A 26,466-nucleotide genomic window follows, 5' to 3' on the forward strand; every position below is an offset into this window, starting at 1 on the left:
ATCTTTAACTTTAGGCCTTTGACAGATCATTTAATCTTCAACTTGCTTAACTGTTCACAATAACGGTTATTTTGACCAGGGGTGCACAAACTTCTGCATGCCACTGTAATTGACATGTTGCGGATTTGAAACAAGCGCCAAAAAAATGGTCCAAGTTTCATCAGTGATTTTGCTATCAGAGTTTGGTCAGTGTCAGTTTTTACTGTCAGAGTTTTTCTCGGGTAATAAATTAACTGGTTGAGGTTTCTCATGGCTGTCTTACCAAACTGTCATGCAAGTGCTGTCCGATTTTTTTCCACGGACCCATAGTCTTACATTGGCGTGTCGGTTCCAAGTTGACTCAGATCAAAATCAGACATGTCTCCATGATTTGCGCTGACCACTCGGTCCCCAAAAATACACGGACGTGTCAACAGCTCCACAACAGGTATGAGTCCTAGTCATGAAAACTTTGACAGAACTCATATGTAAAAAATGAGCCCTTCGAGGAAAAACTGTGTAAATCTGAAGCTTGTGTGATTGTAAAGCAATGACCTCCCCAAGCAGCAGGGCTTGTAGTGCGCACAATCAGGCCAATAAATAATCCATGGGATCTGTACATGAAAGAGACCGTTGTTGATAGCGCTGATATTACAGGCTTTCTGCCAAAGAAAGTTAATGACAAATTTCCGGCAGCTCTGCCTCAATCAGCAGCATCTAAGCCCGGTGCACATCAGGACAAAGGCTCTTGTTCTGTAATATGAGGAGATGCTGTGTACGAGGCGGCGACTCCGGTACAGGACTGTACGCTTACTACAGTGCTCTGAAATCATATGTACTAGTGATGAGCGAACGTGCTGGGATAAGGTGTTATCTGAGCATGCTCGTTTGCTAACCGAGTGACTTTGGCGTGCTGGAAAAATATGTTCGAGTCCCCGCGGCTGCAAGTCTCATGGCTGTTATAACAAGCAGACAATCCCTGCCTGTGTTACTGCTGTCAAACAGCCACGAGACATGCAGCCGCGGGGACTCGAACATGTTTTTCGAGCACGCCGAAGTCACTCAGTTATCACCTGATCATGCTCAGATAACACCTTATCCCAGCACGTTCGCTCATCACTAATAGGATATAAAGCCAAAATATCAAGAAATGTTAAATAACTGTGACCACTGTAATAAAAAAAGCTGCATCCGCTCTTTATTCAGATGATCCACCTATGGGACCGTATCGGAGAAGTTTTCTGGAGGACTCCAGTTCTCCCGCCAGTTACCTCCTACTGACCCACACATTATTAAGACCAATAGTGATTTCACATTTATTTTTTTTTGTTGAGCTCCAACCTAATCCTCGTACTAGACATGGATTTCCCTTTAAACTTTCAAAAGAAATGGCATTTCCAGCCGGTCTCTATGGAAGCGATATCCTCCATGTATTTAACAATTGTCTGGATGGAGCAGGTGGTAGACGTCTCTCCACTGGACACAGGACGGCACAGAAAATATCCTAAAAGAACGTACAAAATTACCCTTCGTATAGCAGTGTGATGGCAAACAGTAGTCAGAGATTCAAAATGTCAGTTTTACGCACAGTGCCAGGGTCGGACTGGGCCATCGGAAAACCGGAGGATTCTCTGGTGGGCCCAGACATTGACACCTGCTGGCATACAGGGCCAGCAGATGCCTAGGGCCCCCGCTGCTCCAGGGGCCCCCAGCCAGTGGCATGTTGCTAATAGCAGCATATCACGCAGCTGCTATGGGGCCCCCGGTGCCAGTGGAGCAGTAGCGGGTGACAGGAAGCCGAAGCCTGTTCCCGCTGCTAAAGTGAAATGAATATTCACGCATCCCCACGCCCCCATGGGCGTGGAGAGGAGTGACTTCATTTCACTTTAATAGCGGGCAGTGTTTTCCGCCGGCTGCAGCTAACACTGCCCGCTATCAGGGCCCGTAGACCAGGGCCCCCACTCTCTCAGGGATCCCAGCCCACGTGGCCGCCCTGGGGCCATAAGCCAGGGGGACCCAGCTCCAGCGCCACCTCCCAGTGCGCATTAATGGAGGAGAGAGCGTCCGATGACAATACCTCTCCCATCATTCCCCTCGCCTCTGACACACAGCGGGTGTGCGATGACATCACTTCATCACTTTCCTGCTGTGTGTGAGGCCGACTGCAGCGCAGCTCCTGACATCAGAGCAGAGCCACCGCCATAAACAGCGTGGGAGCGAGGAGGAGAGGTGAGTATTGTGTTTTTTTTAATATATATATACTGTATATATATATATATATTATATATATATATATATATATATATATATATATGTATATATATATATATATATATATATATATCAGTGAGTCTGGGGCAACATTATTCCCTATGAGGGGGGTGCATTATTCCATATGAGGGGGCAGCATTATTCCCTATGAGGGACAGCATTATTCCCTATGGGGGAGCTACATTATACCTTATGAAGGGGGCAGCATTATTCCTTATTGGGGAGCTACATTATACCTTATGGGGGAAGCTGCATTGTACCCTATGAGGGGGGCGGCATTATTCCCTATGCAGGGAGCTATATTATACCTTATGAAGGGGGCAGCATTATTTCTTATTGGGGAGCTACATTATACCCTATGGGGGAGCTACATTATACCCTATGAGGGGCAGGATTATTCCCTATGGGTGGAGCTACATTATACCCTATGGGGAAGCATTATTCCCTAAGGGGGAGCTGCATTATACCCTATGGGGGAGCTGCATTGTACCCCATGATGGGGGGCAGCATTATTCCCTATGAGGGGAGCTGCATTATTCCCTATGGGGGAAGCTGCATTATACTCTATGAGGGGGCAGCATTATACCCTAAGAGGCGAGCAGCATTATACCCTATGAGGGGGCTGCATTATATGCTGTCGGGGGCTGCATTATACAATATGAGGGGGGGCTGCATTATATTCTATGGAGGGGTTGCATTATACTCTGAGGGGGCTACATTATATTCTGGGGGGCTGTATTATACTATATGAAGGGGGCTGCATTATACCCTATGAGGGGGCTGCATTACATTCTATGGGGTGGCTGCATTATACCTTATGAGAGGGTTGCATTATACTCTGTGAGGCTGGTTGCATTATTTTTTATGGCAGAGACTTCATTATATTCAATGGTGGCTGCATTATATCTTATGAGGGGGTTATGTTATACTCTATGAGGCTGGTTGCATTATATTCTATGGGGGGCTACATTATGTTCAATGGGGGGCTTCATTATATTCTATGAGGGGGTTGCATTATGCTATTTGAGGCCTGCATTGTATTCTGTGAGGGAGCTACATTATACTATATGAGGGGGCTACTTTATATACTATGAGTGGGCTGCATTGTACCCTATGAGGGGGCTACTTCATATTCTATGAGTTGGCTACTTAATATTCTATGAGGGGGCTACGTTATATTCTATAAGGGGGGCTACCCCAACCGCTGCTACATAATTTAGACGTGTACTATCTTATATTATACCCTGATATTATCGTGTTTTACCACACAATTGGTGGTCTTGTATTCATTTCTATGTAGCTACATAGTGGGCCCAAAGAATGACTTTCTCTGGTGGGCCCAAGGTGCTCCAGTCCGACGCTGCACATTGCACAGCTCCATATAGCAGTGCAAAGAGGATCCTGTGTGTCCTGAGACTTTTTATGTCTTCTTGCACCCTAAGGTGTTATATGTCGGAGATATTCTCCCCTAGAAGCAATGAGGGGAACATATCCCTAATATGCTGTATGTCCGAGCCTGCTACAGTTTGCTATATAGGATCCATACATAGGTATAGGAAGCATCAGCGCCTTCTTCTACTCTCCCTGTTACATCTCCAATATCTACAAGTAGATACTGCAGAACTTGAAGTTCATGGGCCCCAATACAATATTTCCAACAAGGTCCCCAACTATCTCCCCAATCCTAAGCCCCAGAACTCAGATGTGACTGCAGTCCCTGCACCCATTACAGGTACGGCATTCTTAGAGAAGAGAGACCCACAGATACATTTAGACGTCATCATGGTGGTGGTCACCTCAGCACAATCCCTATAACTGCCACCAGTCCTGGCCCCCTCCATTTATGAGAGTGGCGGCATTATCTGACCACTATCCCTGTGTATGGTAACGCTCCAGTGCCTATGGAGAAGGGGAGACCTATGCAAGCTTCCATTACCCAAGGGAGAGTCACCAAGCCCAAAATAGAGAATTCAAGACGGGTTCCCCATCTTGATCCAGTTTACATCCCCACAATTTTCAATTAGCAAAATGTTATGATTTGCACCCTGCTTTCCACGCCTTGTCACTTGCCATAGATGCGTGATTTTTTTTTTACCTGATGTAAATGCCTGTGTTCTCCTGAATCCGATGTTCTTGTATTTACTTTCCTGCTCCTCTTGGTTTCTGAGATATGGCCCTCCTTTCATTATACTGGTAGCTCAGTGGGGGTGGTCCTTAGCTCTTCTCTGTGGACATCTTCTTGAGGACCACACCTGCTTGGCTAACTAAAGTAGATTAATCTACAGTAAAGAGGAAGCCATATCTCCGGAATTGAGAGACGCAGAAACAAGAGAGAAACATCCCCAAATTCAGGAGAACAGAGGCATTAACTCCAGGTAAAAATATTACATCTTCATGGCACGTGACAGGTCCTCGTTAAAGGAAAAAGAGCTTCACAGCCAGTCCCTACCGCCTATTATTGGTAGGTAATGTTGAAGTAGTGGTTAAGAGGAGGACACCTACACAGGCTCACATTTGGTACAGGTGTAGGATGATGTTGACACGATGGTGAGAAGATTGCATGTGCCCCCTCTCAGCACTAGAAACCACACCACACCAAATGATATAATATCTGGTGTCCACGGAAGCCCCATAAACTGCTCCCACCAGTGCCCTTGTCTTCAATAACCTCACCCGGGGTCATGTCCTGCTGTGGTGCATTATCAGAGATTTTTTGCTTGGTGCCTGCACAACACTGAGTGCCGGAGAACTCCATCTCCTACAATGCAATACATCAGAAACAATAATTAACTGAGAAACGCTTTTATTGTGCTGACTATTTATCATGTACTTTTTTATCTAATAATCTCGCTCTTCTTTATTCCATTTCAGGGTCGCTGGTTAAACTCATCTTAAAGGAGCTGCGCCAAACAATTATTTATGACTGCTCTTTGTCTTTAATGTCCAAAAAAGTCCTCCAGCGCTTCCAACGACTCTACCGGACACCAGCTTAACCCACAAATCAAATTTCTATACTTTTTTCTTTTTTTTTTTTCATATTAAACTTGACATTTGATTTTTTATTTATTTATTTGCTTCTTTTTCAGGAACAAACGCATTTTTTTTAATAATAATTTACTAAGTGAATTTCTTTTTTTTTGCTAGTTTGGTGGGAAATCAACTTTGTAAGTGTGTGGGGGGGTTGGATTTACCAAAACTATTGCAAAGGGAAAAAAAGTAGCAATCAGATTTTACCTCTCATTTACTTTGACTATCTAGAATATAAAAGCAGCGATCTAATAGACTACTGTGGGAAACTGCTTCACTTTTTCTCTGCCCCAGAATATATTGGCTCCATTACTTTAGACCATTGACTTGCAGATGGCTAAATACATTTTAGAATTTAAGCTGTGATGGTCATTAAAGTGGTATTCCCATCTCCAAGATCTTATCCCAATATGTAGTAGGAATAATAATTATAATATTAATAAATACCTCCGATTATTAATGTAGTATAGTTCTTCTGATTCTCTATGTCTCTTTCCTCTTGTGCAGGCATTGCAGGACCTCAGGTATCAATGGTTATAAACACTAATATAGTGGCAGTTAGTTAGCTAGTGGTCGTAACCATGGATACCTAAGGTCCTGCAATGCCTGCACATGAGGAAAGAGACATAGCGAATCAGAAGAACTATACTACATTTCTAATCGGAGATATTTGTTAATATTATTATTACACCTGCAACATATTGGAATAGGTTCTTGGAGCTGGAAATAACCCTTTAAGTCTGTAGGAACAACGTTAAAGAGCAGGAGGAGCGGATCAGAATGATATACATTTTTTTGTGGGGAAGGTCCAGTGGGCGGTTCTAGTCAATGATTTATAGTCTTTTTCCGGTATGCGAAGGCAGAGATAGCTGTCAATCAAAGGTAGGACCGCCCACTGGACTCATATTCACACAAACACCAGGGAGTTCAATGAAAGAAATACAAGTTATGCTAAATCTTTCCCAACAAACCTCCATATCATTTTGCTCAGCTTCTCCTACATTGTCCACAGATCGGACGGCGTGTACAATGTTCCCATTAATCCTGCGGAACCCTTCTTACAAAAGAGGATTGACAAAAGAAAACTACTCATATATCTAGCAATATAAAACTGATTGCTCCCATATTTACTTTCCATCCTACTAGCTGAAGAGCCCGGCGTTGCCCGGGAATAGTAACAAACTGTGGTTAGTTATAACAATTTATAATAATTATATTGCACTTAAAAACATTTCACATCATATGAGCAACACTACAGATTTGCAACACAAATTAACTAAATGATTACCCAAATATTGATAGTATTTTACTTTCAACTCATTCAAGGGCCTTTTGGTAAACAACGTTTTTGATTTTTCCATCCGGTGCAAAGATGAACAGATTTCCCACATCATCCTGACAGCCAGAGCCACCGGACTACTACCCCTAATATCCCAATCATCCCAATAGCCAGAGACACCGGACTACTACTCCTAATATCCCATAACATCCCATCAGCCAGAGCCACCAGACTACTACCCCTAATATCCCACATCATCCCGTCAGCCCGAGCCACCAAACTACTACCCCTAATATCCCACATCATCCCGACAGCCAGAGCCACCAGACTACTACCCCTAATATCCCACATCATCCCGTCAGCCCGAGCCACCAAACTACTACCCCTAATATCCCACATCATCCCGACAGCCAGAGCCACCAGACTACTACCCCTAATATCCCACATCATCCCGTCAGCCCGAGCCACCAAACTACTACCCCTAATATCCCACATCATCCCGACAGCCAGAGCCACCAGACTACTACCCCTAATATCCCACATCATCCTGATAGCCAGAGACATCGGACTACTACCCCTAATATCCCAATCAGCCAGAGCCACCAGACTACTACACCTAATATCCCACATCATCCCGTCAGAGCCACCGGATTAGTACCCCTAATATCCAACATCATCCCATCAGCCGGAGCCACCGGTTTACTACCCCTAATATCCCAATCAGCACATCAGATAGAGCCACCGGACAACTACCCCTAATATCCCACATCATCCCGTCAACCTGAACCACCGGACTACTACCCCTAATATCCCACATCATCCCGTCAACCTGAGCCACCGAATTACTATCCCCAATATCCCACATCATCCTGTCAGAGCCAACATTGTCAGGTTGGCACTGTTACACCAATTAAAATGATATCTCGTTTAGAGAAATTCGTCTTGTGTTTCTTTTTTTAATCTGTGTTTGAAGTTTGAAGTTAATGAGATGTTTCATGCCAGACAAACAGAAGTTCCTGATTCTGGGCCCCTGCAGTCTGTGTCAGAGGGTGGTCTGTGTTGGCACGGTAATAAATTGTGTTATTTCCAGCTTTACAGAAGGACGATAACACCATAGAAATGATAAGAATAATATTCCTCAGTTACCACAACTGTCCACAAGGAAAACTGTGGCTCATAGCAACCAATCACAGCTCAGCTTTCATCTTTTAAACAGCTCTGGTGAAATGAAAGATGCTTAGTGATTGGTTGGGGCTAAGTGGAGTGGGCGTGGCTGACACACACACACAAATACGCTCGTTTTTGATTCAGTCTGCACACCAGATAACAGTAATATATTAATAATGATTACTCATCATCATTTTTCCCCACAATTATCGTAACTCTTAGTCCTCATTGATACAACTTCCTATGTTTTTGCTTTTCAATTCTAGATGTAAAATTTTCTTGTAAGTCGCCAGCAAATGCAGACATTGTGATTCTGGTGGACGGCTCGTGGAGCATCGGAAGACTGAACTTTAGACTTGTCCGCCTGTTCATAGAGAACCTGGTCAATGCATTCAACGTTGGCACTGATAAAACCAGGATAGGTAACGTGACCTCAGCTATCTTCTAAGAAACATGTAGACTTTATGCTAAGTGCGGCTCTCTATGTTCTTCTTTGTGGTCCAGGTTTGGCGCAGTACAGTGGAGACCCCAGAATAGAATGGAGCCTGAACACCTATGGCACCAAGGAAGCTGTGATAGACGCTGTCCGAAACCTCCCTTATAAAGGGGGAAACACACTCACAGGTACTGACACATGACAATCGTTCTATCCTTTACCTGGGTAGAAAGGCAAAATGAGCAATTGTAAGTACACAGTGCTATACGACATGACGACTGCAATATATTAAGAGGTTAAAAACTTTAATAGGAGGAGGAGGAGAAGGAGGAGGAGGAGGAGAAGGAGGAGCGCTGCTTTAATGCTTCTAAATAGTTGCAGTGCAATGGTGAACAATAACGTTGGAGATTCTATGATTAGTGATGAGCGAATATACTCGTTACTCGAGATTTCTCGAGCATGCTCGGGGGTCCTCCGAGTATTTTTTTAGTGCTCGGAGTTTTCGTTTTTCTTGCCGCAGCTGAATGAATGAATCTGATAGCCAGCATAAGTACATGTGGGGGTTGCCTGGTTGCTAGGGAATCCCCACATGTACTAATGCTGGCTAACAGATGTAAATCATTCAGCTGCGGCAAGAAAAACTAAAACTCCGAGCACTAAAAAATACTCGGAGGACCCCCGAGCGTGCTCGAGAAATCTCGAGTAACGAGTATATTCGCTCATCACTATCTATGATCTTATATTTATGGTCTAAAACTTTAATTGTGGTCAGAAATATCAGTGGTCAGGAATATAACTAATAGTACGCCTATGAACAAGAATATTTGTATTTTTAAGGCGGCTCCCTATAGACATAAACGTAACTGCTGTAATACTGCATAACACCCCCTCGGAAACAGACTACTATAATTCTGTTCTGCAAATACAAAAATATAACTGTTTTAATATTGCCCCCTATGTACAGGAATATAACTACTATAATACTGCTCCTATGTACAAGCATATAACTACTATAATGCTGCTCCTATGTACAAGAATATAACTACTATAATGCTGCTCCTATGTACAAGCATATAACTACTATAATACTGCCCCTATGTACAAGATTATAACTGTTTTAATATTGCCCCCTATGTACAAGAATATAACTACTATAATACTGCTCCTATGTACAAGAATATAGCTACTATAATACTGCTCCTATGTACAAGAATATAACTACTATAGTACTGCCCCCTATGTACAAGAATATAACTACTATAGTACTGTCCCCTATGTACAAGAATATAACTACTATAATGCTACTCCTATATACAAGAATATAACTACTATAATACTGTCCCCTATGTACAAGAATATAACTGCTATAATACTGCTACTATGTACAAGAATATGACTACTATAGTACTGCTCCTATGTACAAGAATATAACTACTATAATACTGCCTCCTATATACAAAAAATATAACTACTATAATACTACCTCCTATGCACAAGAATATAACTCCTATAATACTGCTACTCTGTACAAGAATATAACTACTATAATACTGCTCCTATGTACAAGAATATAACTACTATAATACTGCACCCTACGTACAAGAATATAACTACTATAATACTGCCCCTATGTACAAGAATATAACTACTATAATACTGCCCCTATGTACAAGAATATAACTACTATAATACTGCCCCTATGTACAAGAATATAACTGCTATAATACTGCTACTATGTACAAGAATATAAGTACTATAATACTGCCCCTATGTACAAGAATATAACTGCTATAATACTGCTACTCTGTACAAGAATATAACTACTATAATACTGCTCCTATGTACAAGAATATAACTACTATAATACTGCACCCTACGTACAAGAATATAACTACTATAATACTGCCTCCTATATACAAAAATATAACTACTATAATACTGCCCCTATGCACAAGAATATAACTACTATAATACTGCCCCTATGTATAAGAATATAACTACTATAATACTGCCCCTATGTAAAAGTGTATAACTACTATAATACTGCTCCTATGTACAACAATATCACTACTATTATACTGCCCCCTATGTATGAGAATATAACTACAATAATACTGCCTCCTATGTACAAGAATATAACTACTATAATACTGCCCCATGTACAAGAATATAACTACTACAATACTGCCCCTATGTATGAGAATATTACTACTATGGTTTTGTATCCCTTTTCTATTCCATTGTTCCCTAGGATTGGCCTTAACATACATCCTGGAAAACAGCTTTAAACCAGAAGCGGGAGCAAGAACAGACCTTCCAAAGATTGGTATTTTGATTACGGATGGAAAATCTCAAGATGATGTTATTCCACCTGCCAAGAGCCTGAAAGATGCCGGAATTGAACTGTTCGCTATTGGTAAGAGCTGAAGAATTGCTCAAATCCTGTATAATTGGATTTTACGTTTTACTGTTATTATTTCTTTTATAGCACCGTTTATTTCCTTGAAATCTTTACCTATGAGATGCATAAAACCAGATTGTGACTAAGAAAAAGCCGGTTTAATCTGTGAAGGATAGAGGAAAAGTTTTCGCAAAATGGTTAAAGTTGGGTAATAGTGTCAGGATATTTGCTTTTCTAAAGAGTGGAAGGTTTCAGGTTGGAATGGTGGAAAAAAAGACTGAGGTTCGGTTCACGTGTTTTGACCACGGTGCATTTATTTGGAGTGTTTTTTCTAAAATCTTGGCAAAACAAATATGTTATATTTTATTAGGTAATCTATATACTGTCTATTTCTCAGATAGTGGCAATGTAGACAAGACAGTATTAATGAAAACCAGTCAGTAGATTAATGCTGCCCTAATCATGGGGGCAATGCATTAAAGCCAATCTTCGCGATTATTCTAAAACTCTCCGACTTTCAAAGGAAACATAGTTTTAAAACAAGCCAAAGACCATAGGAAGAGACCGGACTAGTCCAGCTCCGTCGCAGCCTGTTTGTTCCTGCTCCAGCTAATTGACAGGTTTCTCCTGTGTTAACATATGGAGATACTGGTCAATTAATTGGAGGAAGGGGGCAGGAGAAGCCAGCCAGGGACCACATGGGACTAGTCCGGTCTGCCCCTATAGTCCCTGGTATGAATCTGTACATAGGTCCCATTTAACAGGCACCAGATGTACTATGATAGCGGTTGATTGATAAATCTGGCGCATCTGTATACAACTGTGTAATCTAAATTTCCGACGCCTATTACTTTGCTTATTTTATTGCTGCTGAAAAATTGTGCCAAAATTTGGCCCCGCAGTGTTACTTGTTTAGGCCTCGACCCTTTTCTGATAAGTCACACCCTTTTTGCTGTGTAGCCAAGCCCCCTTGTCAGACAATGAGAGAAAAGTGTGTAAAACACACATAAAATATGGCAAAAGTCATGAAAGACATATTGTGGCACAAAAGGCAACAGAATCCTGGTGCATTCAGCTTCATAAATCTCCCTCACCTTTTTTGCAACAAGGCAGCAAAAAGTTAAATGCATATGATTAGTAGGATTTCTGAATGAATTTGCTGGTCAGCGAGTGGCCATTGGCAGGACTGGGAGACAGGAGAAGATGTAGAGTAATAAGGACAGAATTGGATTAAGGATGGAGAGGTGCAAGAGTGATAGAGGTAGGAACAAAAAGGGTGTTGCAGTAATCTAGGTGGGAAATGATGAGAGCATATACAAGTATGTAGGATAGTCTATATCTATTGAAGGGGCTTGTGTCTCTGTTTTTATGTCATGGCAGGTTATGTGACTGTAATAGAGAGACTGGGATTCACCTCTCCTTGTCAGAAGAGAGAGTAGCTATAAAGAGTATCTCTTATCTAGGAGGACCTAAAATGGAAAATTATCACAGGGAATATGCATTACATTATTTTCCTTCACAGAGTACACTTCATTGTTGTCATATGTAAGCATCTTATCATCAAGGGACATATCTAGTTTAAAAAGATTTCCCAAAGCTGACATCCATAAATAAATGGAAAATAGATAGATAGATAATAGATAGATAATAGATAGATATGATAATAGATAGATAGAATGATAAATTTTATAGATAGATAGATAGATATAGATATAGATATAGATATAGATATAATAGACAGATAATAGATATATAGATAATAGATGATAGATAGATAATAGATGAGATAGATAGATAATAGATAGATAATAGATATGATAATAGAATGATAGATTTTATAGATAGATAGATAGATAGATATAGATATAATAGACCGATAATAGATATATAGATAATAGATGATAGATAGATAATAGATGATATAGATAGATAGACAGATAATAGATGATAGATAGATAGATAGATAGATAGATAGATAGATAGATAGATAGATAATACATAGAAAGATAGATAGATAATACATGGGCGGACATACCGCTGGGGCCCCCTGCAGGGCGGCTAATAATGAGGGCAATCTGGCCAGTTTATCCGGCCCCGAGGCTCTGGGGGCCCCTGGCCTGCAAGAGAAAATGGAAGCGGAGTGGAGCTGCAGGCAATAGATCCTTCCTGCTTCCTGCCCGTGCTTCCTGTCTCACCCAGCAGCGGCTGAATGACATCATCATTCAGCGCCGTGGCTGTGCAAGACAGGAAGCTGCCGGCGAGGTGAGGTGTGTGTAAAGAGAAGTGAATGGTGCTGTGTGTGTCTGTGTGTGTGTAGGTAGAGGAAAGGGCAATTATGGGGGTGATGGGGCAGAAGGCAATGATTGGGTTGATAGAGAGGGCAATGATGTGGCAGAAGGTAATGATTGGGTTGACAGAGAGGGCAATGATGGGGGTGATGGGGCAGAAGGCAATGACTGGGTTGATGGAGAGGGCAATGATAGGGGTGGTGAGGGAGGAGGAAATGATGGAGGTGGTGTAAAGGGCAAGGATGGGGTGGTGAAGGAAAAGACACTGATGGTGGTGGTAGAAAGGGCAATGATGGGGATGGTGGGGGAGGAGGCAATGATGGAGGTGGTGGAATGGGTAATGATAGGGGTGGTGGGGAGAAGGAAATGATGGAGGTCATGGAATGGGTAATGATGGGGGTGGTGGGGAGAAGACAATGATGATGACGATGGAAAGCACAAAGATGTGGTGGTGGGGGAGGAGGAAATGATGGAGGTGGTGGAAAGGTTAATGATGGGGTGGTGGGGGAGATGGCAATGATGGAGGTGGTGAAATAGGCAATAATGGGATGGTGGGGAGAAAGCAATAATAGAGGTGGTGAAGAGGGCAATCATGGGGGTTGGGGGAGAGGGCAATAATTGGATGTGGAGGAGGGCAATGAGGGGTGTGGGGGATTGGGATGGGAGGAATGGGGATTTATAATGGATTTAAGAACAGGGGGAGGGGGATGAAGACGTTATTATCGATTATTATGTCTGACACTTTCCCTTAGTATAACGTGTAATCACTTATGTATAGCACAATCCCTTAGTGTGTGTGTGTATATATATATATATATATATATATATATATATATATATATGTATATATATATATATATATATATATGTATATATATATATATATATATATATATTGCGTGATAGCGCTACCTGAGTGGGTTGGGGAAACTTGCTCATCACGGGATTCAAGCACTCAGGCATGGTTTTCTCACATTTGGTTTATTTATACAGCATAAACCACATAACATGCTTCCAGGAAGTCTCCACTCACAGGAGCTTCCAACACCGACCTGACCTCTTCCAGGATCTACAGTACAGACCAGTCAGGTCCAAAGACTCTCAACCATGTGACCCACACCCTGGTCACATTATGAAGCTGTAACCACCCCCACAGGTGGGAGGTGTGTGTGGCTAGTTCGACCCGCCCCGCTCTTCAAAACTAGCCCAGTAAGCCTCCCTCTATAAACTATACAAATACTTGTGGGACTACAGGTCCCAGAACAACAATACTACAGGCTTACCGCGCAGACTTCCTCTGCGACACATAGCGGCCATTTACAATCCTGCTGGACTTTGTCTCATCACCACAGTTATACCCACGACTGCCATGCATTCTTATGGCCTCAATACGCCTCCGTGCATATTCTGAAGAGACCATGCAGCACCTCCTAAAACAGGGGTCACTGCATCACAATATATATGCAGCTTTGTCACCTTAAAAGGAGGGGGGTCCAGACACATTTCCTGTACAGGGGCCCCAAGCTGTCTGTGTCTGCACCTGAGATGATAGATAGATAGATAGATAGATAGATAGATAGATAGATAGATAGATAGATAGATAGAATAGCTAATAGATGGATAGATAATAGATAGATGATAGATAATAGATAGATAGATAGATAGATAGATAGATAGATAGATAATAAATAGATAGATAGATAGATAGATAGATAGATAGATAGATAGATAGATAGATAATAGATGGACAGATAATAGATAATACATAGATAGATAGATAAATAGATAGATAGATAAAAGATAGATAAATAGACAGATTATAGATAGATAGATAGATAGATAGATAGATAGATAGATAGATAATAGATAGATAGATAAATAGATAGATAGATAGATAGAATAGCTAATAGATAGATAGATAATAGATAGATAGATAGATAGATAGATAATAGATAGATAGATAAATAGATAGATAGATAGATAGAATAGCTAATAGATGGATAGATAATAGATAGATGATAGATAATAGATGGTTAGATAATAGATAGATAGATACATAGATAGATAGATAGATAGATAGATAATCTTAGTTTAATATCTTGTTTTTCATTTTTTTCTGCCCCAAACACATTAAAGGTGTGAAAAACGCTGATGTTAATGAACTGAGGGAGATTGCCTCCGAGCCGGACAGTGACCACGTGTACAATGTGGCCGACTTCAACATCATGAACTCTATTGTTGAGTCACTTACTAAAACCGTGTGCGAGAGAGTGGAGGACATAGACATCACTATTAAAGGTAAGTCAGGATCGCCGTAGATCTAGTCATTTTTCATCATTATATTCCCAGCAACGGACACAGAGGCCCATCTGCCCCACAGAAGGACACCAGTATTAAGAATGGCAATGATCCTTCCACAGATTTTGCACTGACACCCTAACTCCATAGAGATTTTTTAAAAGGATGATCTGAAACTAATCCTGATTGTCATCCTAAATGTCTCTCTATTTTAATAGCAAGAATACAATGCGTGTTTCGGTAAATAGTCATCGCCCCCTGACTTTTCATGTTTAATCTTCTCATTGTTTTCATTCACTATGTGTGATCGCCTGTCTCCTACATTGTCACTGCACACCCACTTGTGTTTTCAGTAACGTTTTGTGTTATTGTTATGTTCCTATACCAATTGGTCTAAGTACTACGTCCACCAGATACACAGTGACATGTAAAAGTTTGGGCACCTCTGTTTAAAATTACTGTCATTGTGAACAGGTAAGCAAGTTGGAGATGAAATGATTTCTAAACGGGCTAATGCTAAAGATGACACATTTCCTTTGTATTTTAGGCCAAAAATATACATATATTTCCATGTTTTACATTTTTAAAATTACAAAAAGCAAAATGCATCAATGCAAAGGTTTGGGCACCCTGCATGGTTAGTACCTAGTAGCACGCCCTTTTGAAAGTATAACAGCTTGTAAACACTTTTTGTAGCCAGACAAGAGACTTTCATGTCTTTTTTGAGGGATTTCCATTTATTCATCCTTGGAAAACTCTTCCAGTTCTGTAAGATTCCTGGGTCGTCTTGCATCCTCAGCTATTTTGAGGTCTAGCCACAGATTTTCAATGATGTTCAGATCAGGGGACTGTGAGGGCCCTTGTAAATCCTTCAGCTTGCACCTTTTGAGGTCATCTATTGTGGATGCTGATGTGTGTTTAGTCATCCTCTTTTCAACTTCAGCTTTTTACAGATGGTATTATGTTTGCATTAAGCATTTGTTGAAATTTCAATGAATCCATTCTTCCCTCTACTCGTGAAATGTTCCCCGTGCCATTGGCTGCAACACAACCTCAAAGCACGATTAATCCTCCTGATTCTTAATGATTGGCAAGATATTATTTAATAGAAATTCTGTTTCCTTTTTTCTCCACACATACCTTTTGATCATTGTGGCCAAATAGTTATATTTAACTTCATCAGTCCACATGACTTGTTTCCAAAATGCATCAGGCTTGTTTAGATGTTATTTTGCATTCGTCTGACGGTGAATTTTATGGTGAGGACGTATGAGAGGTTTTCTTCTGATGACTCTTCCATGACGGCCATATTTGTGCAGGTGTCTCTGAACAGTATAACAATGTACCACATCTCCAGATTCTGTTAATTGTTTCTGAATGCATTTAGCTGTCAAGGGAGGGTTCTGATTTGTCGCTCTAGCAATCCTACGGGCAGCTCTTGCTGAAATGTTACTATGTCTTCCAGACCTTATCTTGACCTCCACTGTTCCTGCAATTTCTTAATTACATTATAAATTCAGGAAAGGGCAACTTGCTTAGAAGCTGCTTAGAAGAACCCATGGCTGCTGTTTTTTGTCACAAGGTTAGTGGAGGCTGGGTTTTTACCTCTTAATGACCGACAATACGTCTTTTAACTGACCTGAGATATAAGAGAATAGCCTCCACATACAGTTGACAATCCAGCAGCTGTAGGCTGTATACTATAGCTGAAAACTTGCTGTATCAGCCACGATCAGTTTTTGCACAGTCCAAATCTGTTTAACCCCTTAGATGCTGCTGTCAGTAGTGACCACATCATCATAAATGGTTAACAGAGTGTGGCTTCTCCCTCTTTATCCCAATTGGTGCCCTCAGATCATGATTGTGTGGTCCTGATGTTTGCGATGGCAATTCATGGCCAAATATCGGCCTTAGAGTCTGACAGCTGTAGTAATCTGTTCAGAAGTTAGAGGCGTTTAGGTGGTAAAAATAGACATTTTCATTCCTATCATGCCACTTTGAATTAATTCCTGAAAAGCACCTGAAGAGTTAATAAACTACCTGACAGCAGTTTTCAATATCTTAGGGGGTGCTGTTTTTAAAATGGTATCACTTTGGGGAGGTTTCCCAATATATAGGACCTCTAAAGTCACTTCAAACATGGATAGGTCCCTAAAAAAAATATAGTTTGTAAATTTCCTTGAAAAAATGAAAAATTGCTGCTACATTATTAAACCTCCTAAAATGCAAACAAAATAAAATAACATTTTACAAATGGTGCAGATGTAAAGCGGACATGTGGGAAATGTGATTTATTAATGGTTTGCTGTGGTATGACTACATGGATTAAAGGGATAATCATTGAAAGTTTGAAAATTGCTAATTATTTTACATTTTTCTCACATTTCTGATATTTTTTATAAATAAACACAAAACATATTGACCTAAATTTACCATTATTATAAAGTAAAATGTGTCACGAAAAAAACAGTCTCAAAATCACTGGGATTTGTTGAAGCGTTCCAGAGTTATTACCACATAAAGTGACACTGGTCAGATTTAAAAAATGTGGCTCCGTCACTAAGGGTTAAAAAGCTAAGAAATTTGCATCACCTGACCTTTCCTAACAATGGTAATGAACAAGTCATAATAGGCTAATTAAGGTCTGAAACCTTGGTCAAAGTTATCTGAGCATACAAATCTCCAAGGGTGCCCAAACTTTTACATCGGCCCATTTTACTTTTTGTAATTATTAAAATGTAAAAGATTTAAATTTAAATATATATATATATATATATATATATATATATATATATATATATATATATATATATATTACTAATTACGTTCCATATGAGTACTCCAACATGTACTGGGGATTCTTAAGCGAAGCATCAAGAAACAGGAAGCAGTTAGATTAGAGGGGGAATGGTAAGGACTTTTTAAGTGAACCATATTAGAAACACTATTATATTATTAAAATAGACATTTAGGTTGAAAATCATTATTAGTTTTGGACCACCCCTTTAAGGTTTATTTTTTTTAGAGAACAGGCATCCTCTACCTAAAAATAACAAGTCAGCCTTGCACTATCCCTTGCTGCTTCAGTACTGCCGCTCCGCAACTGCCCCTCTCTACAACTGATGACATGAGGTATCATCACGTCTACACCATATGGCCACTTCAGCCAAAAAATGCACTCAGCAAACTTGTACCCTTGGCATTGGCCCTATAAAAAAATAAACTTGGAAAACCCCCTTAGGGCTTGTTCACACGATCCTTTTTTTGATCCTTTTTTTTTCAGGTCCTGTTTTGGAAAACCCGCAGTGCAAAACAGCACTGCTGATTTTCCTGCGGATTCTTCTGCGGATTCCTCTGCGGGTTTTCAACAGCACTTTCCTATTGGTGCATGTTGAAAACAGGAGCGGAATCCGCAGAAAGAATAGACATGGTCCTTCTTTTTTTTCCGCAGAAAATCAGCACGGATTTTCGAGCGGAAAAAAGGATCGTCGGCACAGCGGTTTTTGTTTTCCATAGGGTAACATTGTACTGTACCCTGCATGGAAAACGTCTGCGGATCCGCAGCTGCAAATCCGCTGCGGATCCGCAGCAAAAACCGCACCGTGTGAACATAGCCTTAAAGAAATACTCCTGATCATGAATGATCAACTGGGATTAGAGTTAAGAAGTTTCCTGAGTTGAAAGACAAGTGAGTGTCTGTATGTGCATGTTATTCCTCCCCGGGGCATCAGCTGGCTCTTCATAGCCCTGTTTGTTGGGTGGATATAATGTGACAAGGATAGTCATCTCTTCTATTTGACTGCATTGCCAACAAATCCATTCATGACAATGAATCAACATTATCTAAGGTGATGACTCATTAGTTTGTCGGTTTTTAAGCCCTTGCTATTGTTTTTCACATCTCAGGATTATTCCTTCCCCGGGCTACAGTTTAGGAATAAAGTCAATAACTACTGAGGCTGAAAAATTATTATAGAAGTTCTGCTTCTATAAATATATTCCTTCTAGGCCAGGCAAGACCCAGCGAGAAATTGGGCAAGAGATGGCCACATAGAGTGACGGAATTACACTCATATATTACCTGTGTTGTGGATTAATCTCAATACAAAAATCCATCCATCTGGTCTTGGCCCATTGTAATGATCTGATTCCTTTACTTGCAATGGAATTAAGCAGATGGTACCATTTCACTCTCGGAACCTCTCTTTTCCAAGACATTGGTTTGGCTTGATGTAGCTGTTGAGATATTTAGGTTCCCGTGGCTGATTCAGTGTTCTAGAAGTGGAACCAAACCATTTAGGAATAGTTTTGGTTTCTATGAGCAATGGAAAAAGTAAAAAAAAGCACAATACCAGGGAAACATAGAATATGGGATTTCAGGAGCAAAAGTCAAGCTAAAAGTCAAGTTGGGTCAGGGCGATTGAGATATGCAGTACCAAACCATGGTCCTGTCAGTCGTAGGGCAAATGCACCTAAAACTTCCAATGACTCCAATTTGTAGTCGCATTAAATAGTCCACTTTTCTCCAAAGTTGGCTATGTGCTATACTCTTGTGCCACTTGACACCTCTGCCTGTCCCTCTGCAAAACTCACCATGGTGTATGGAGGGAGAAAGAGACAGTACCAGTGAATAATGGAAAAAGTAAACCCAACATATTAAATAACCAGGTACTTAAGTGGATCATATGATGCATGGTTCCACCAAAGTGAGACAAGAGGTGTAGCTTAAAGTTGTTTGGATGGTCCAATGCAGAATCTGTACCAAGGCGCAATCCTCAAGGCTGTAATGGGTAATAACCAGCCGAGGTGGAAAAACTTCTTGTAGTCTTGGAAATCTCAATAATCCCGATACCTCCTTCACCTCCTGGATGGCCATAATTTTTCATTGCCAGATGTTCTCCTAGATGCAACATGGAAATAGCTGAGTAGAATTTGGACAACTCGACAGAAGAAAACAACTGAAAGATTTCTGATGTAAGCATGGCTGATAGCCGAAGCTCCATAATAATATATAGTGGGCCATAGGTTTTTTTGGTCATGTTTTCCATTTTTACATTATCAGCTACACTATAGCCAAAAATTCTGAAATTTCTCAGTAGACATAACGGATAAAACAGTATAAATGGTAAATATGTCTAGCTGCAGAAAATGGTTACTGAGATTGTCAAGAATGTTTTCTGTTTCTAGCGGACATAGTTGAGGAGATTGGATCTCCATCTGAGTTAGTAACGTCAGAAGTTACGGCAAGAAGTTTCCGTGTTAGTTGGAGTCACGCACCAGGAAAAGTTGAAAAATACCGTGTGGTATACTATCCAACCAAGGGAGGACAGCCAGAAGAGGTAAGCACTACCAACTAAGGCACTGAGATATTTTTACTTACTAATATGGACTGGTTTGGTCACCAAAAAGTGCCTGTGTGGTCATCTCTGATACCTACATTCAGTTGGTTCTTGCCCATATTATAGACTCATGACTTATTGTCTTCTCAGGTTATAGTAGATGGCAGCGTGACAACCACTGTGCTCAAGAACTTGATGTCTCTGACAGAATATCAAATAGCCGTGTTTGCTGTGTACTCGAGGAGCACTGCGGAAGGACTGCGCGGTGCTGAAACCACACGTGAGTAACTTCTATCCTTCTGCATATAAAAGAAATGTTATTCAGTACTGTGATGGAGGATCCAGATCAGATAAGCAGGAAATAATCCAGTAAATCACATATTTAGAGAAGTAAGATATTGGCCTAATGTGTTTCAACTATTGTAAATAGGGCTATCAAGTGATTTACAAAAAGCAACAGCAGGACCCATAAAAATCCAGTCAGAATGATAGGAAAGCTGTACTAAATGTCATTCAGGTACTGTAAATGTTTTCTATAACTTCACTCAACGTGACCTCATGTGATAGATAATGTGATCAACAGATTTACAAATAAAGTGATCTCTAGGTTATGTTGTCTCTCCCTTGATAAATCACCCAAAATTGCCGGTCACTACATGAAGTGGGGGGTGGTATTTGTCTCTCTACAAGAAGTGAGGGAAGAGCTTTCTCTCTCTTCAAGAAGTAAAGGTGGGTCTTTGTTTTTCTACAAAAAGTAATGGTGGATCTTTGTCTCTCTACAAGAAGTGAGGGTGGGTCTTTTTCTCTACAAGAAGTGAGGGTGGGTCTTTGTCTCTCTACAAGAAGTAAGGTGGGTCTTTGTCTCACTACTAGACGTGGGGGTGGGTCTTTGTCTCTCTACAAGAAGTAAGGGTGGGTCTTTGTCTCTCCACAAGAAGTAAGGGTGGGTCTTTGTCTCTCTACAAGAAGTGAGGGTGGGTCTTTGTCTCTCTACTAGAAGTAAGGTGGGTCTTTGTCTCACTACTAGACGTGGGGGTGGGTCTTTTTCTCTCCACAAGAAGTAAGGGTGGGTCTTTGTCTCTCTACAAGAAGTAAGGGTGGGTCTTTGTCTCTCTACAAGAAGTAAGGGTGGGTCTTTGTCTCTCTACAAGAAGTGAGGGTGGGTCTTTGTCTCTCTACTAGAAGTGGGGGTGGGTCTTTGTCTCTCTACAAGAAGTGGGGGTGGGTCTTTGTCTCTATATATGCAGTGGGGGTGGGTGTTTGTCTCTCTACTAGAAGTGAGGGTGGGTCTTTTTCTCTCTACAAGAAGTGAGGGTGGGTCTTTGTCTCTCTACAAGAAGTGAGGGTGGGTCTTTGTCTCTCTACTAGAAGTGGGGGTGGGTCTTTGTCTCTCTACAAGAAGTGGGGGTGGGTCTTTGTCTCTATATATGCAGTGGGGGTGGGTCTTTGTCTCTCTACTAGAAGTGGGGGTGGGTCTTTGTCTCTCTACAAGAAGTGAGGGTGGGTCTTTGTCTCTTCACAAGAAGTAAGGATGGGTCTTTGTCTCTCTACAGGAAGTGAGGGTGGGTCTTTGTCTCTCTACAGGAAGTGAGGGTGGGTCTTTGTCTCTCCACAAGAAGTAAGCATGGGTCCTTGTCTCTCTACAAGAAGTGAGAGTGGGTCTTTGTCTCTCTACAGAAAGTGAGGGTGGGTCTTTGTCTCTCTACAGGAAGTGAGGGTGGGTCTTTGTCTCTCCACAAGAAGTAAGCATGGGTCCTTGTCTCTCTACAAGAAGTGAGAGTGGGTCTTTGTCTCTCCACAAGAAGTAAGGATGGGTCTTTGTCTCTCTACAGGAAGTGAGGGTGGGTCTTTGTCTCTCTACAGGAAGTGAGGGTGGGTCTTTGTCTCTCCACAAGAAGTAAGCATGGGTCCTTGTCTCTCTACAAGAAGTGAGAGTGGGTCTTTGTCTCTCTACAGGAAGTGAGGGTGGGTCTTTGTCTCTCTGCAAGAAGTGGGGGTGGGTATTTGTCTCTCTACAAGAAGATGGGGTGCGTTGTGTCTCCATAGACAGTGGGGGCAGGACTTTGTCTAAGTAAATGAAGAATGGGCGGATATTAGTGGTTAGTGCAAAATACAAAGAAAGTGGTAAAATAGGGAATGGCAATGGGAGACTTGTGGAGACATTTACGTAATTGACAACAGTGTATTTTTGACAATGTAATGTAGTAGAGAGGAGTAATATGAAAATGATATAGAATATTGAAACATAGAAAGAAAATAAAAAAAAAGAAGATAAAACTAACAAATAAAAATAATATTAATAAAAAAATTGATGAAGGTGAAATTCGTAAGTGGAAGAGGAACAGTGGATTGTTATTTCGAGGAGAGATTTTGATCCTGATCTACATGTCTCACACTGGTAACGCCCTCTTTAATTTAAAATACACTCTGGAGGCAGATTCTCCGGGAGATCTATGTCCTGCCCATAGATCTTAATAGCTCATTAATGTATTAAGAAAAATATGGATTTCTCTGGAATAAGACATCATATCACAGATTTCAAGGTATCATTTTATTCATCTTTCTGTGACTTACATGCCCATATAGACGGCTTAGGAGGGTTGATCTCTGTCAGATGCCCTTTAAAAGCTTCCTTATTAGAGACCTTATATGAACTATTCAGATTGAATTTCTCATGTCCAGATATGTCAAAATCAGTCAGAAAAAAACTGTGCAACGTATTATTTCTAGTTCCATTGATGTTAAAATCTGTATTGTTACTCTACATTTTTTCCTTTCAGTGGCATTGCCCATGGCCTCTGATCTTGACCTGTACGACGTCACTCACCGAAGTATGAGGGCAAAATGGGTTGGTGTTGCAGGTGCTACTGGGTATATGATCCTCTACGCTCCTCTCACAGAAGGACTGACTGCAGATGAAAAAGAGGTAAATTGAAATGGCACAACTAAATATTTCAGATGGTTAATAGGCACTGTTCATTATGTAGACAATCCATTTGTTCTGCACGGCCACGTACTCCAATGGTTTACTGGGCAAAGTGCAGGACAGGACTGCCAAGGGCTGAAAATAGTGGCGTACCACACCATGCATCTCGGTTTCTGCCATCATCTGTATTCTCTGGAATGACAGTGTTGGAGAGTATCCGAAGCTGTTGGTGATAATAACCACTTTACTTATTCCAGATGAAAGTTTCCAGTTCAGTGACAGATGTTGAGTTGGATGGATTGACTCCCAGTACCGAATACACAGTCACAGTCTACGCTATGTTTGGAGAAGAAGCCAGCGATCCACTCACCGGACAAGAAACCACATGTAAGAAGTTCATATGCAAAACGAAAGGGGTTAAAGAAGCTGGTCCATATATAAAGTGGCAAATCTGCCATGTTTAAAGTACATTTTTAAAAATTGTTAAGAAAATTGTATAAAACACCAATATTTTTTTTAATGGATTTATTTATCCCATCTCAGATGTTTATAGCCTATTTACAGGATGCATAAATGTCTGATTGATGTGGAACCCACTTCTGGGACCTCAAAAATGAGGGCCTGTCTCAGAGTGCCAGGACAGGAGAGAAGGTAGATGGATCATACTCAATGTTTTATGTTTCCACAGTACCACTGACCCCACCTAGAAACCTCCGGTTTTCTAATATTGGGCACAGCACTGCCACCGTCTCTTGGGACCACTCTCATAAGAATGTAAATGGATATCGTATCATGTATGTGAAGACCGGGGGAGCTGACATCAATGATGTGAGTCAATTTTTAACCTCGAAATATATGAAAAAATGGGGCAGTTTACAGTGTCTTAAAAAGTGTGGACTTAGACTATATTATTATTAACGGCCTTCAGCTCGATCTCAAGATATGGTGACTTGATGGATGAACACTCTGTAGGAAGATTGATCTTGTGCAAGCCTTGATAGGTCCACCAGGGTCTTCTCCTCCATTATCTTGATAGTATCAAGCCATCGGGATGAAACTTAGATGAGACAGTCTTAAAATTCACCAGATGGTTCATTCTGGTTGATAAATTTAGTGCTTGACTACATGGCCTAGTCTACGTTTTTTGGCTCCTAGGTCTTCTATCTTGCCCGAACAGTTATTAACGCTTCACCGGCTCCTCTCATACTCCAATATATACCAATGTTCCTCTAGAATTAGGTTGTCCCTCTGTCTTTTACTGATGAATGTCATCATTCTTGTGTTTGTTACTTTTCCAAGCGGGCCAAATCAATAACTATTTTACATATCAGATCTGATGACCATTACAATTGTCAGTTGACTACATTTGGTTTTCTGCAAAATTACATCACATACCAGGAAGGAGTGAAACCGTAATAAACAGGCCGGACTCGGATGACCCATGGATGGCAACTGCATGTTGATTATTCCTTTCGCCAACTTTGATTAATGACTCAGATCCGCTAAAAACACGGACATGTGAATATCCCCATAGACTACGATGGGTGTGAAACCATGGATAAAACACATATGTGAAAAACGGATGACTGAACGCGACCTTACCCTCTACAGCCAATCGGACTGATGCTAACATTTTCTCCAACTCTCATTGGTTACCTTAGAGATCTTCCTGAATCTTATCACAATTCTCTTTGGCCCAGATTTATTATTGCATTTGCACCTGTTTTCTGTCTTGTTTTTGGTATTTTTCAGCTGTTTTTCATTTTTCAATTAATTGTTTTCGTAGTTTGCGCCTTTCTTAAAGTCTATTTTTATATGTGTTCGCTTATTCTTTCTTCTGTTTGCTAATGTGAGCAGAGTTTGGGATTTCCAAATGTTTTCACTTGCGACTTTTTTAAATTTGGCAAAATTTTAGCGCATCTGTACTCCAGTCCCCCAACTCCTGGAGTGATTTTATGCATGTCAAATCACGTTTTTGCATCATTTTGCAAAATATCTAACACTTTTTACAAAAAAAATAAAATGATTGGAAAAAAGTGAATTTTTACTTTGCACAAAAGTCATGAAACGCATGCACCATTTTAATAAATCAGTGAATACCACAAGATAAAAAAGAAAACTGACTTTAAAAAAAACGCGAATGATAAATCGGGGCCTTTGTTTCTCGTTTTTTTTATATGCTCGTCTAACTTTTGAGTGTTTTGCTAACCATTGTCTTCCTAGTCTTCAATTTACTATCTATTCTCTTCACTAGTCCCTCCTTACCCGTCCAAACTTTCTGCTGTCAGAGGGCCCTTCCGTCTTGTTGGGTTGTACACCAGGTATTGACAATGTGTAGACTGTTAATGACGATGTGTAGACTTTCTTGGGTAATATATCATATAAATCCATTTATTTGACAGGTGGAAGTCGGGAAAGTTGCAACCGTCGACTTAAAGAAGTTGTCCTCACTGACAGAGTACACGGTGGCTGTCTTCTCTGTTTTTGACGAAGGCCAATCTGAGCCCCTCACTGGCACTTTTACTACAAGTAAGTCTAGAATAGGATGACTAGACCTGGACTCACAGAGTATGTCGGCCAAGGGTAAATATACAATATAGTCATCCCCGGGACCATAGAGAATAGATATCTGGCCCAAATTGGGCCTACATCCCTTCTAATTGAATGTTATGACTCTGTATAGTGCTTACATGGTCATTTTAATAGTCTTGTTCAAGGGGTTTAGAAATCACATTTTTATGCTGCCTATGATGGATAGGCAGCATAAAGAAGAAAGACTAAAAAGAGTGTACCACTTTAAATGACTCAGCTTATGGATTTCATGATTCACCATGTAATACTTAATTCCGCCTGTGGAGGCACTGTACGGAAATGTAACACTTTCTGATAAGTTCCTTCAGATTACTGTTGATTGCTGAGGCAGCTTTAATAAATGACATTTGCTTATTTTTGGGCCTTTTCTAAAATAAAGCCATTATAAAAAGCTGCAACCCATTTAATTCATAAAACAACGCTGTGCCCGTCTGATTAAAGGGAGTGTTGAGGTGGTAATAAT

General features: G+C 40.8%; 1 protein-coding gene across 4 annotated transcripts in view; it reads left to right on the top strand.

Moving 5' to 3' along the window:
* COL14A1 (collagen type XIV alpha 1 chain) overlaps positions 1 to 26,466 on the top strand; it is a 193,363-nt gene that overhangs the window by 65,484 nt on the left and 101,413 nt on the right. For all 4 annotated transcript variants that reach the window (XM_077271151.1, XM_077271154.1, XM_077271153.1 and 1 more), the window contains 10 exons: positions 7,990 to 8,145; positions 8,228 to 8,347; positions 10,411 to 10,575; positions 14,985 to 15,146; positions 20,334 to 20,485; positions 20,636 to 20,765; positions 23,266 to 23,411; positions 23,669 to 23,798; positions 24,100 to 24,239; positions 25,814 to 25,940. In XM_077271151.1, the coding sequence (XP_077127266.1) occupies positions 7,990 to 8,145; positions 8,228 to 8,347; positions 10,411 to 10,575; positions 14,985 to 15,146; positions 20,334 to 20,485; positions 20,636 to 20,765; positions 23,266 to 23,411; positions 23,669 to 23,798; positions 24,100 to 24,239; positions 25,814 to 25,940 (1,428 nt within the window). The remainder of the gene's footprint in view (positions 1 to 7,989; positions 8,146 to 8,227; positions 8,348 to 10,410; positions 10,576 to 14,984; positions 15,147 to 20,333; positions 20,486 to 20,635; positions 20,766 to 23,265; positions 23,412 to 23,668; positions 23,799 to 24,099; positions 24,240 to 25,813; positions 25,941 to 26,466) is intronic.

Source organism: Ranitomeya variabilis, chromosome 6 (genome assembly GCF_051348905.1).
Source record: "Ranitomeya variabilis isolate aRanVar5 chromosome 6, aRanVar5.hap1, whole genome shotgun sequence".
NCBI lineage: Eukaryota > Metazoa > Chordata > Amphibia > Anura > Dendrobatidae > Ranitomeya > Ranitomeya variabilis.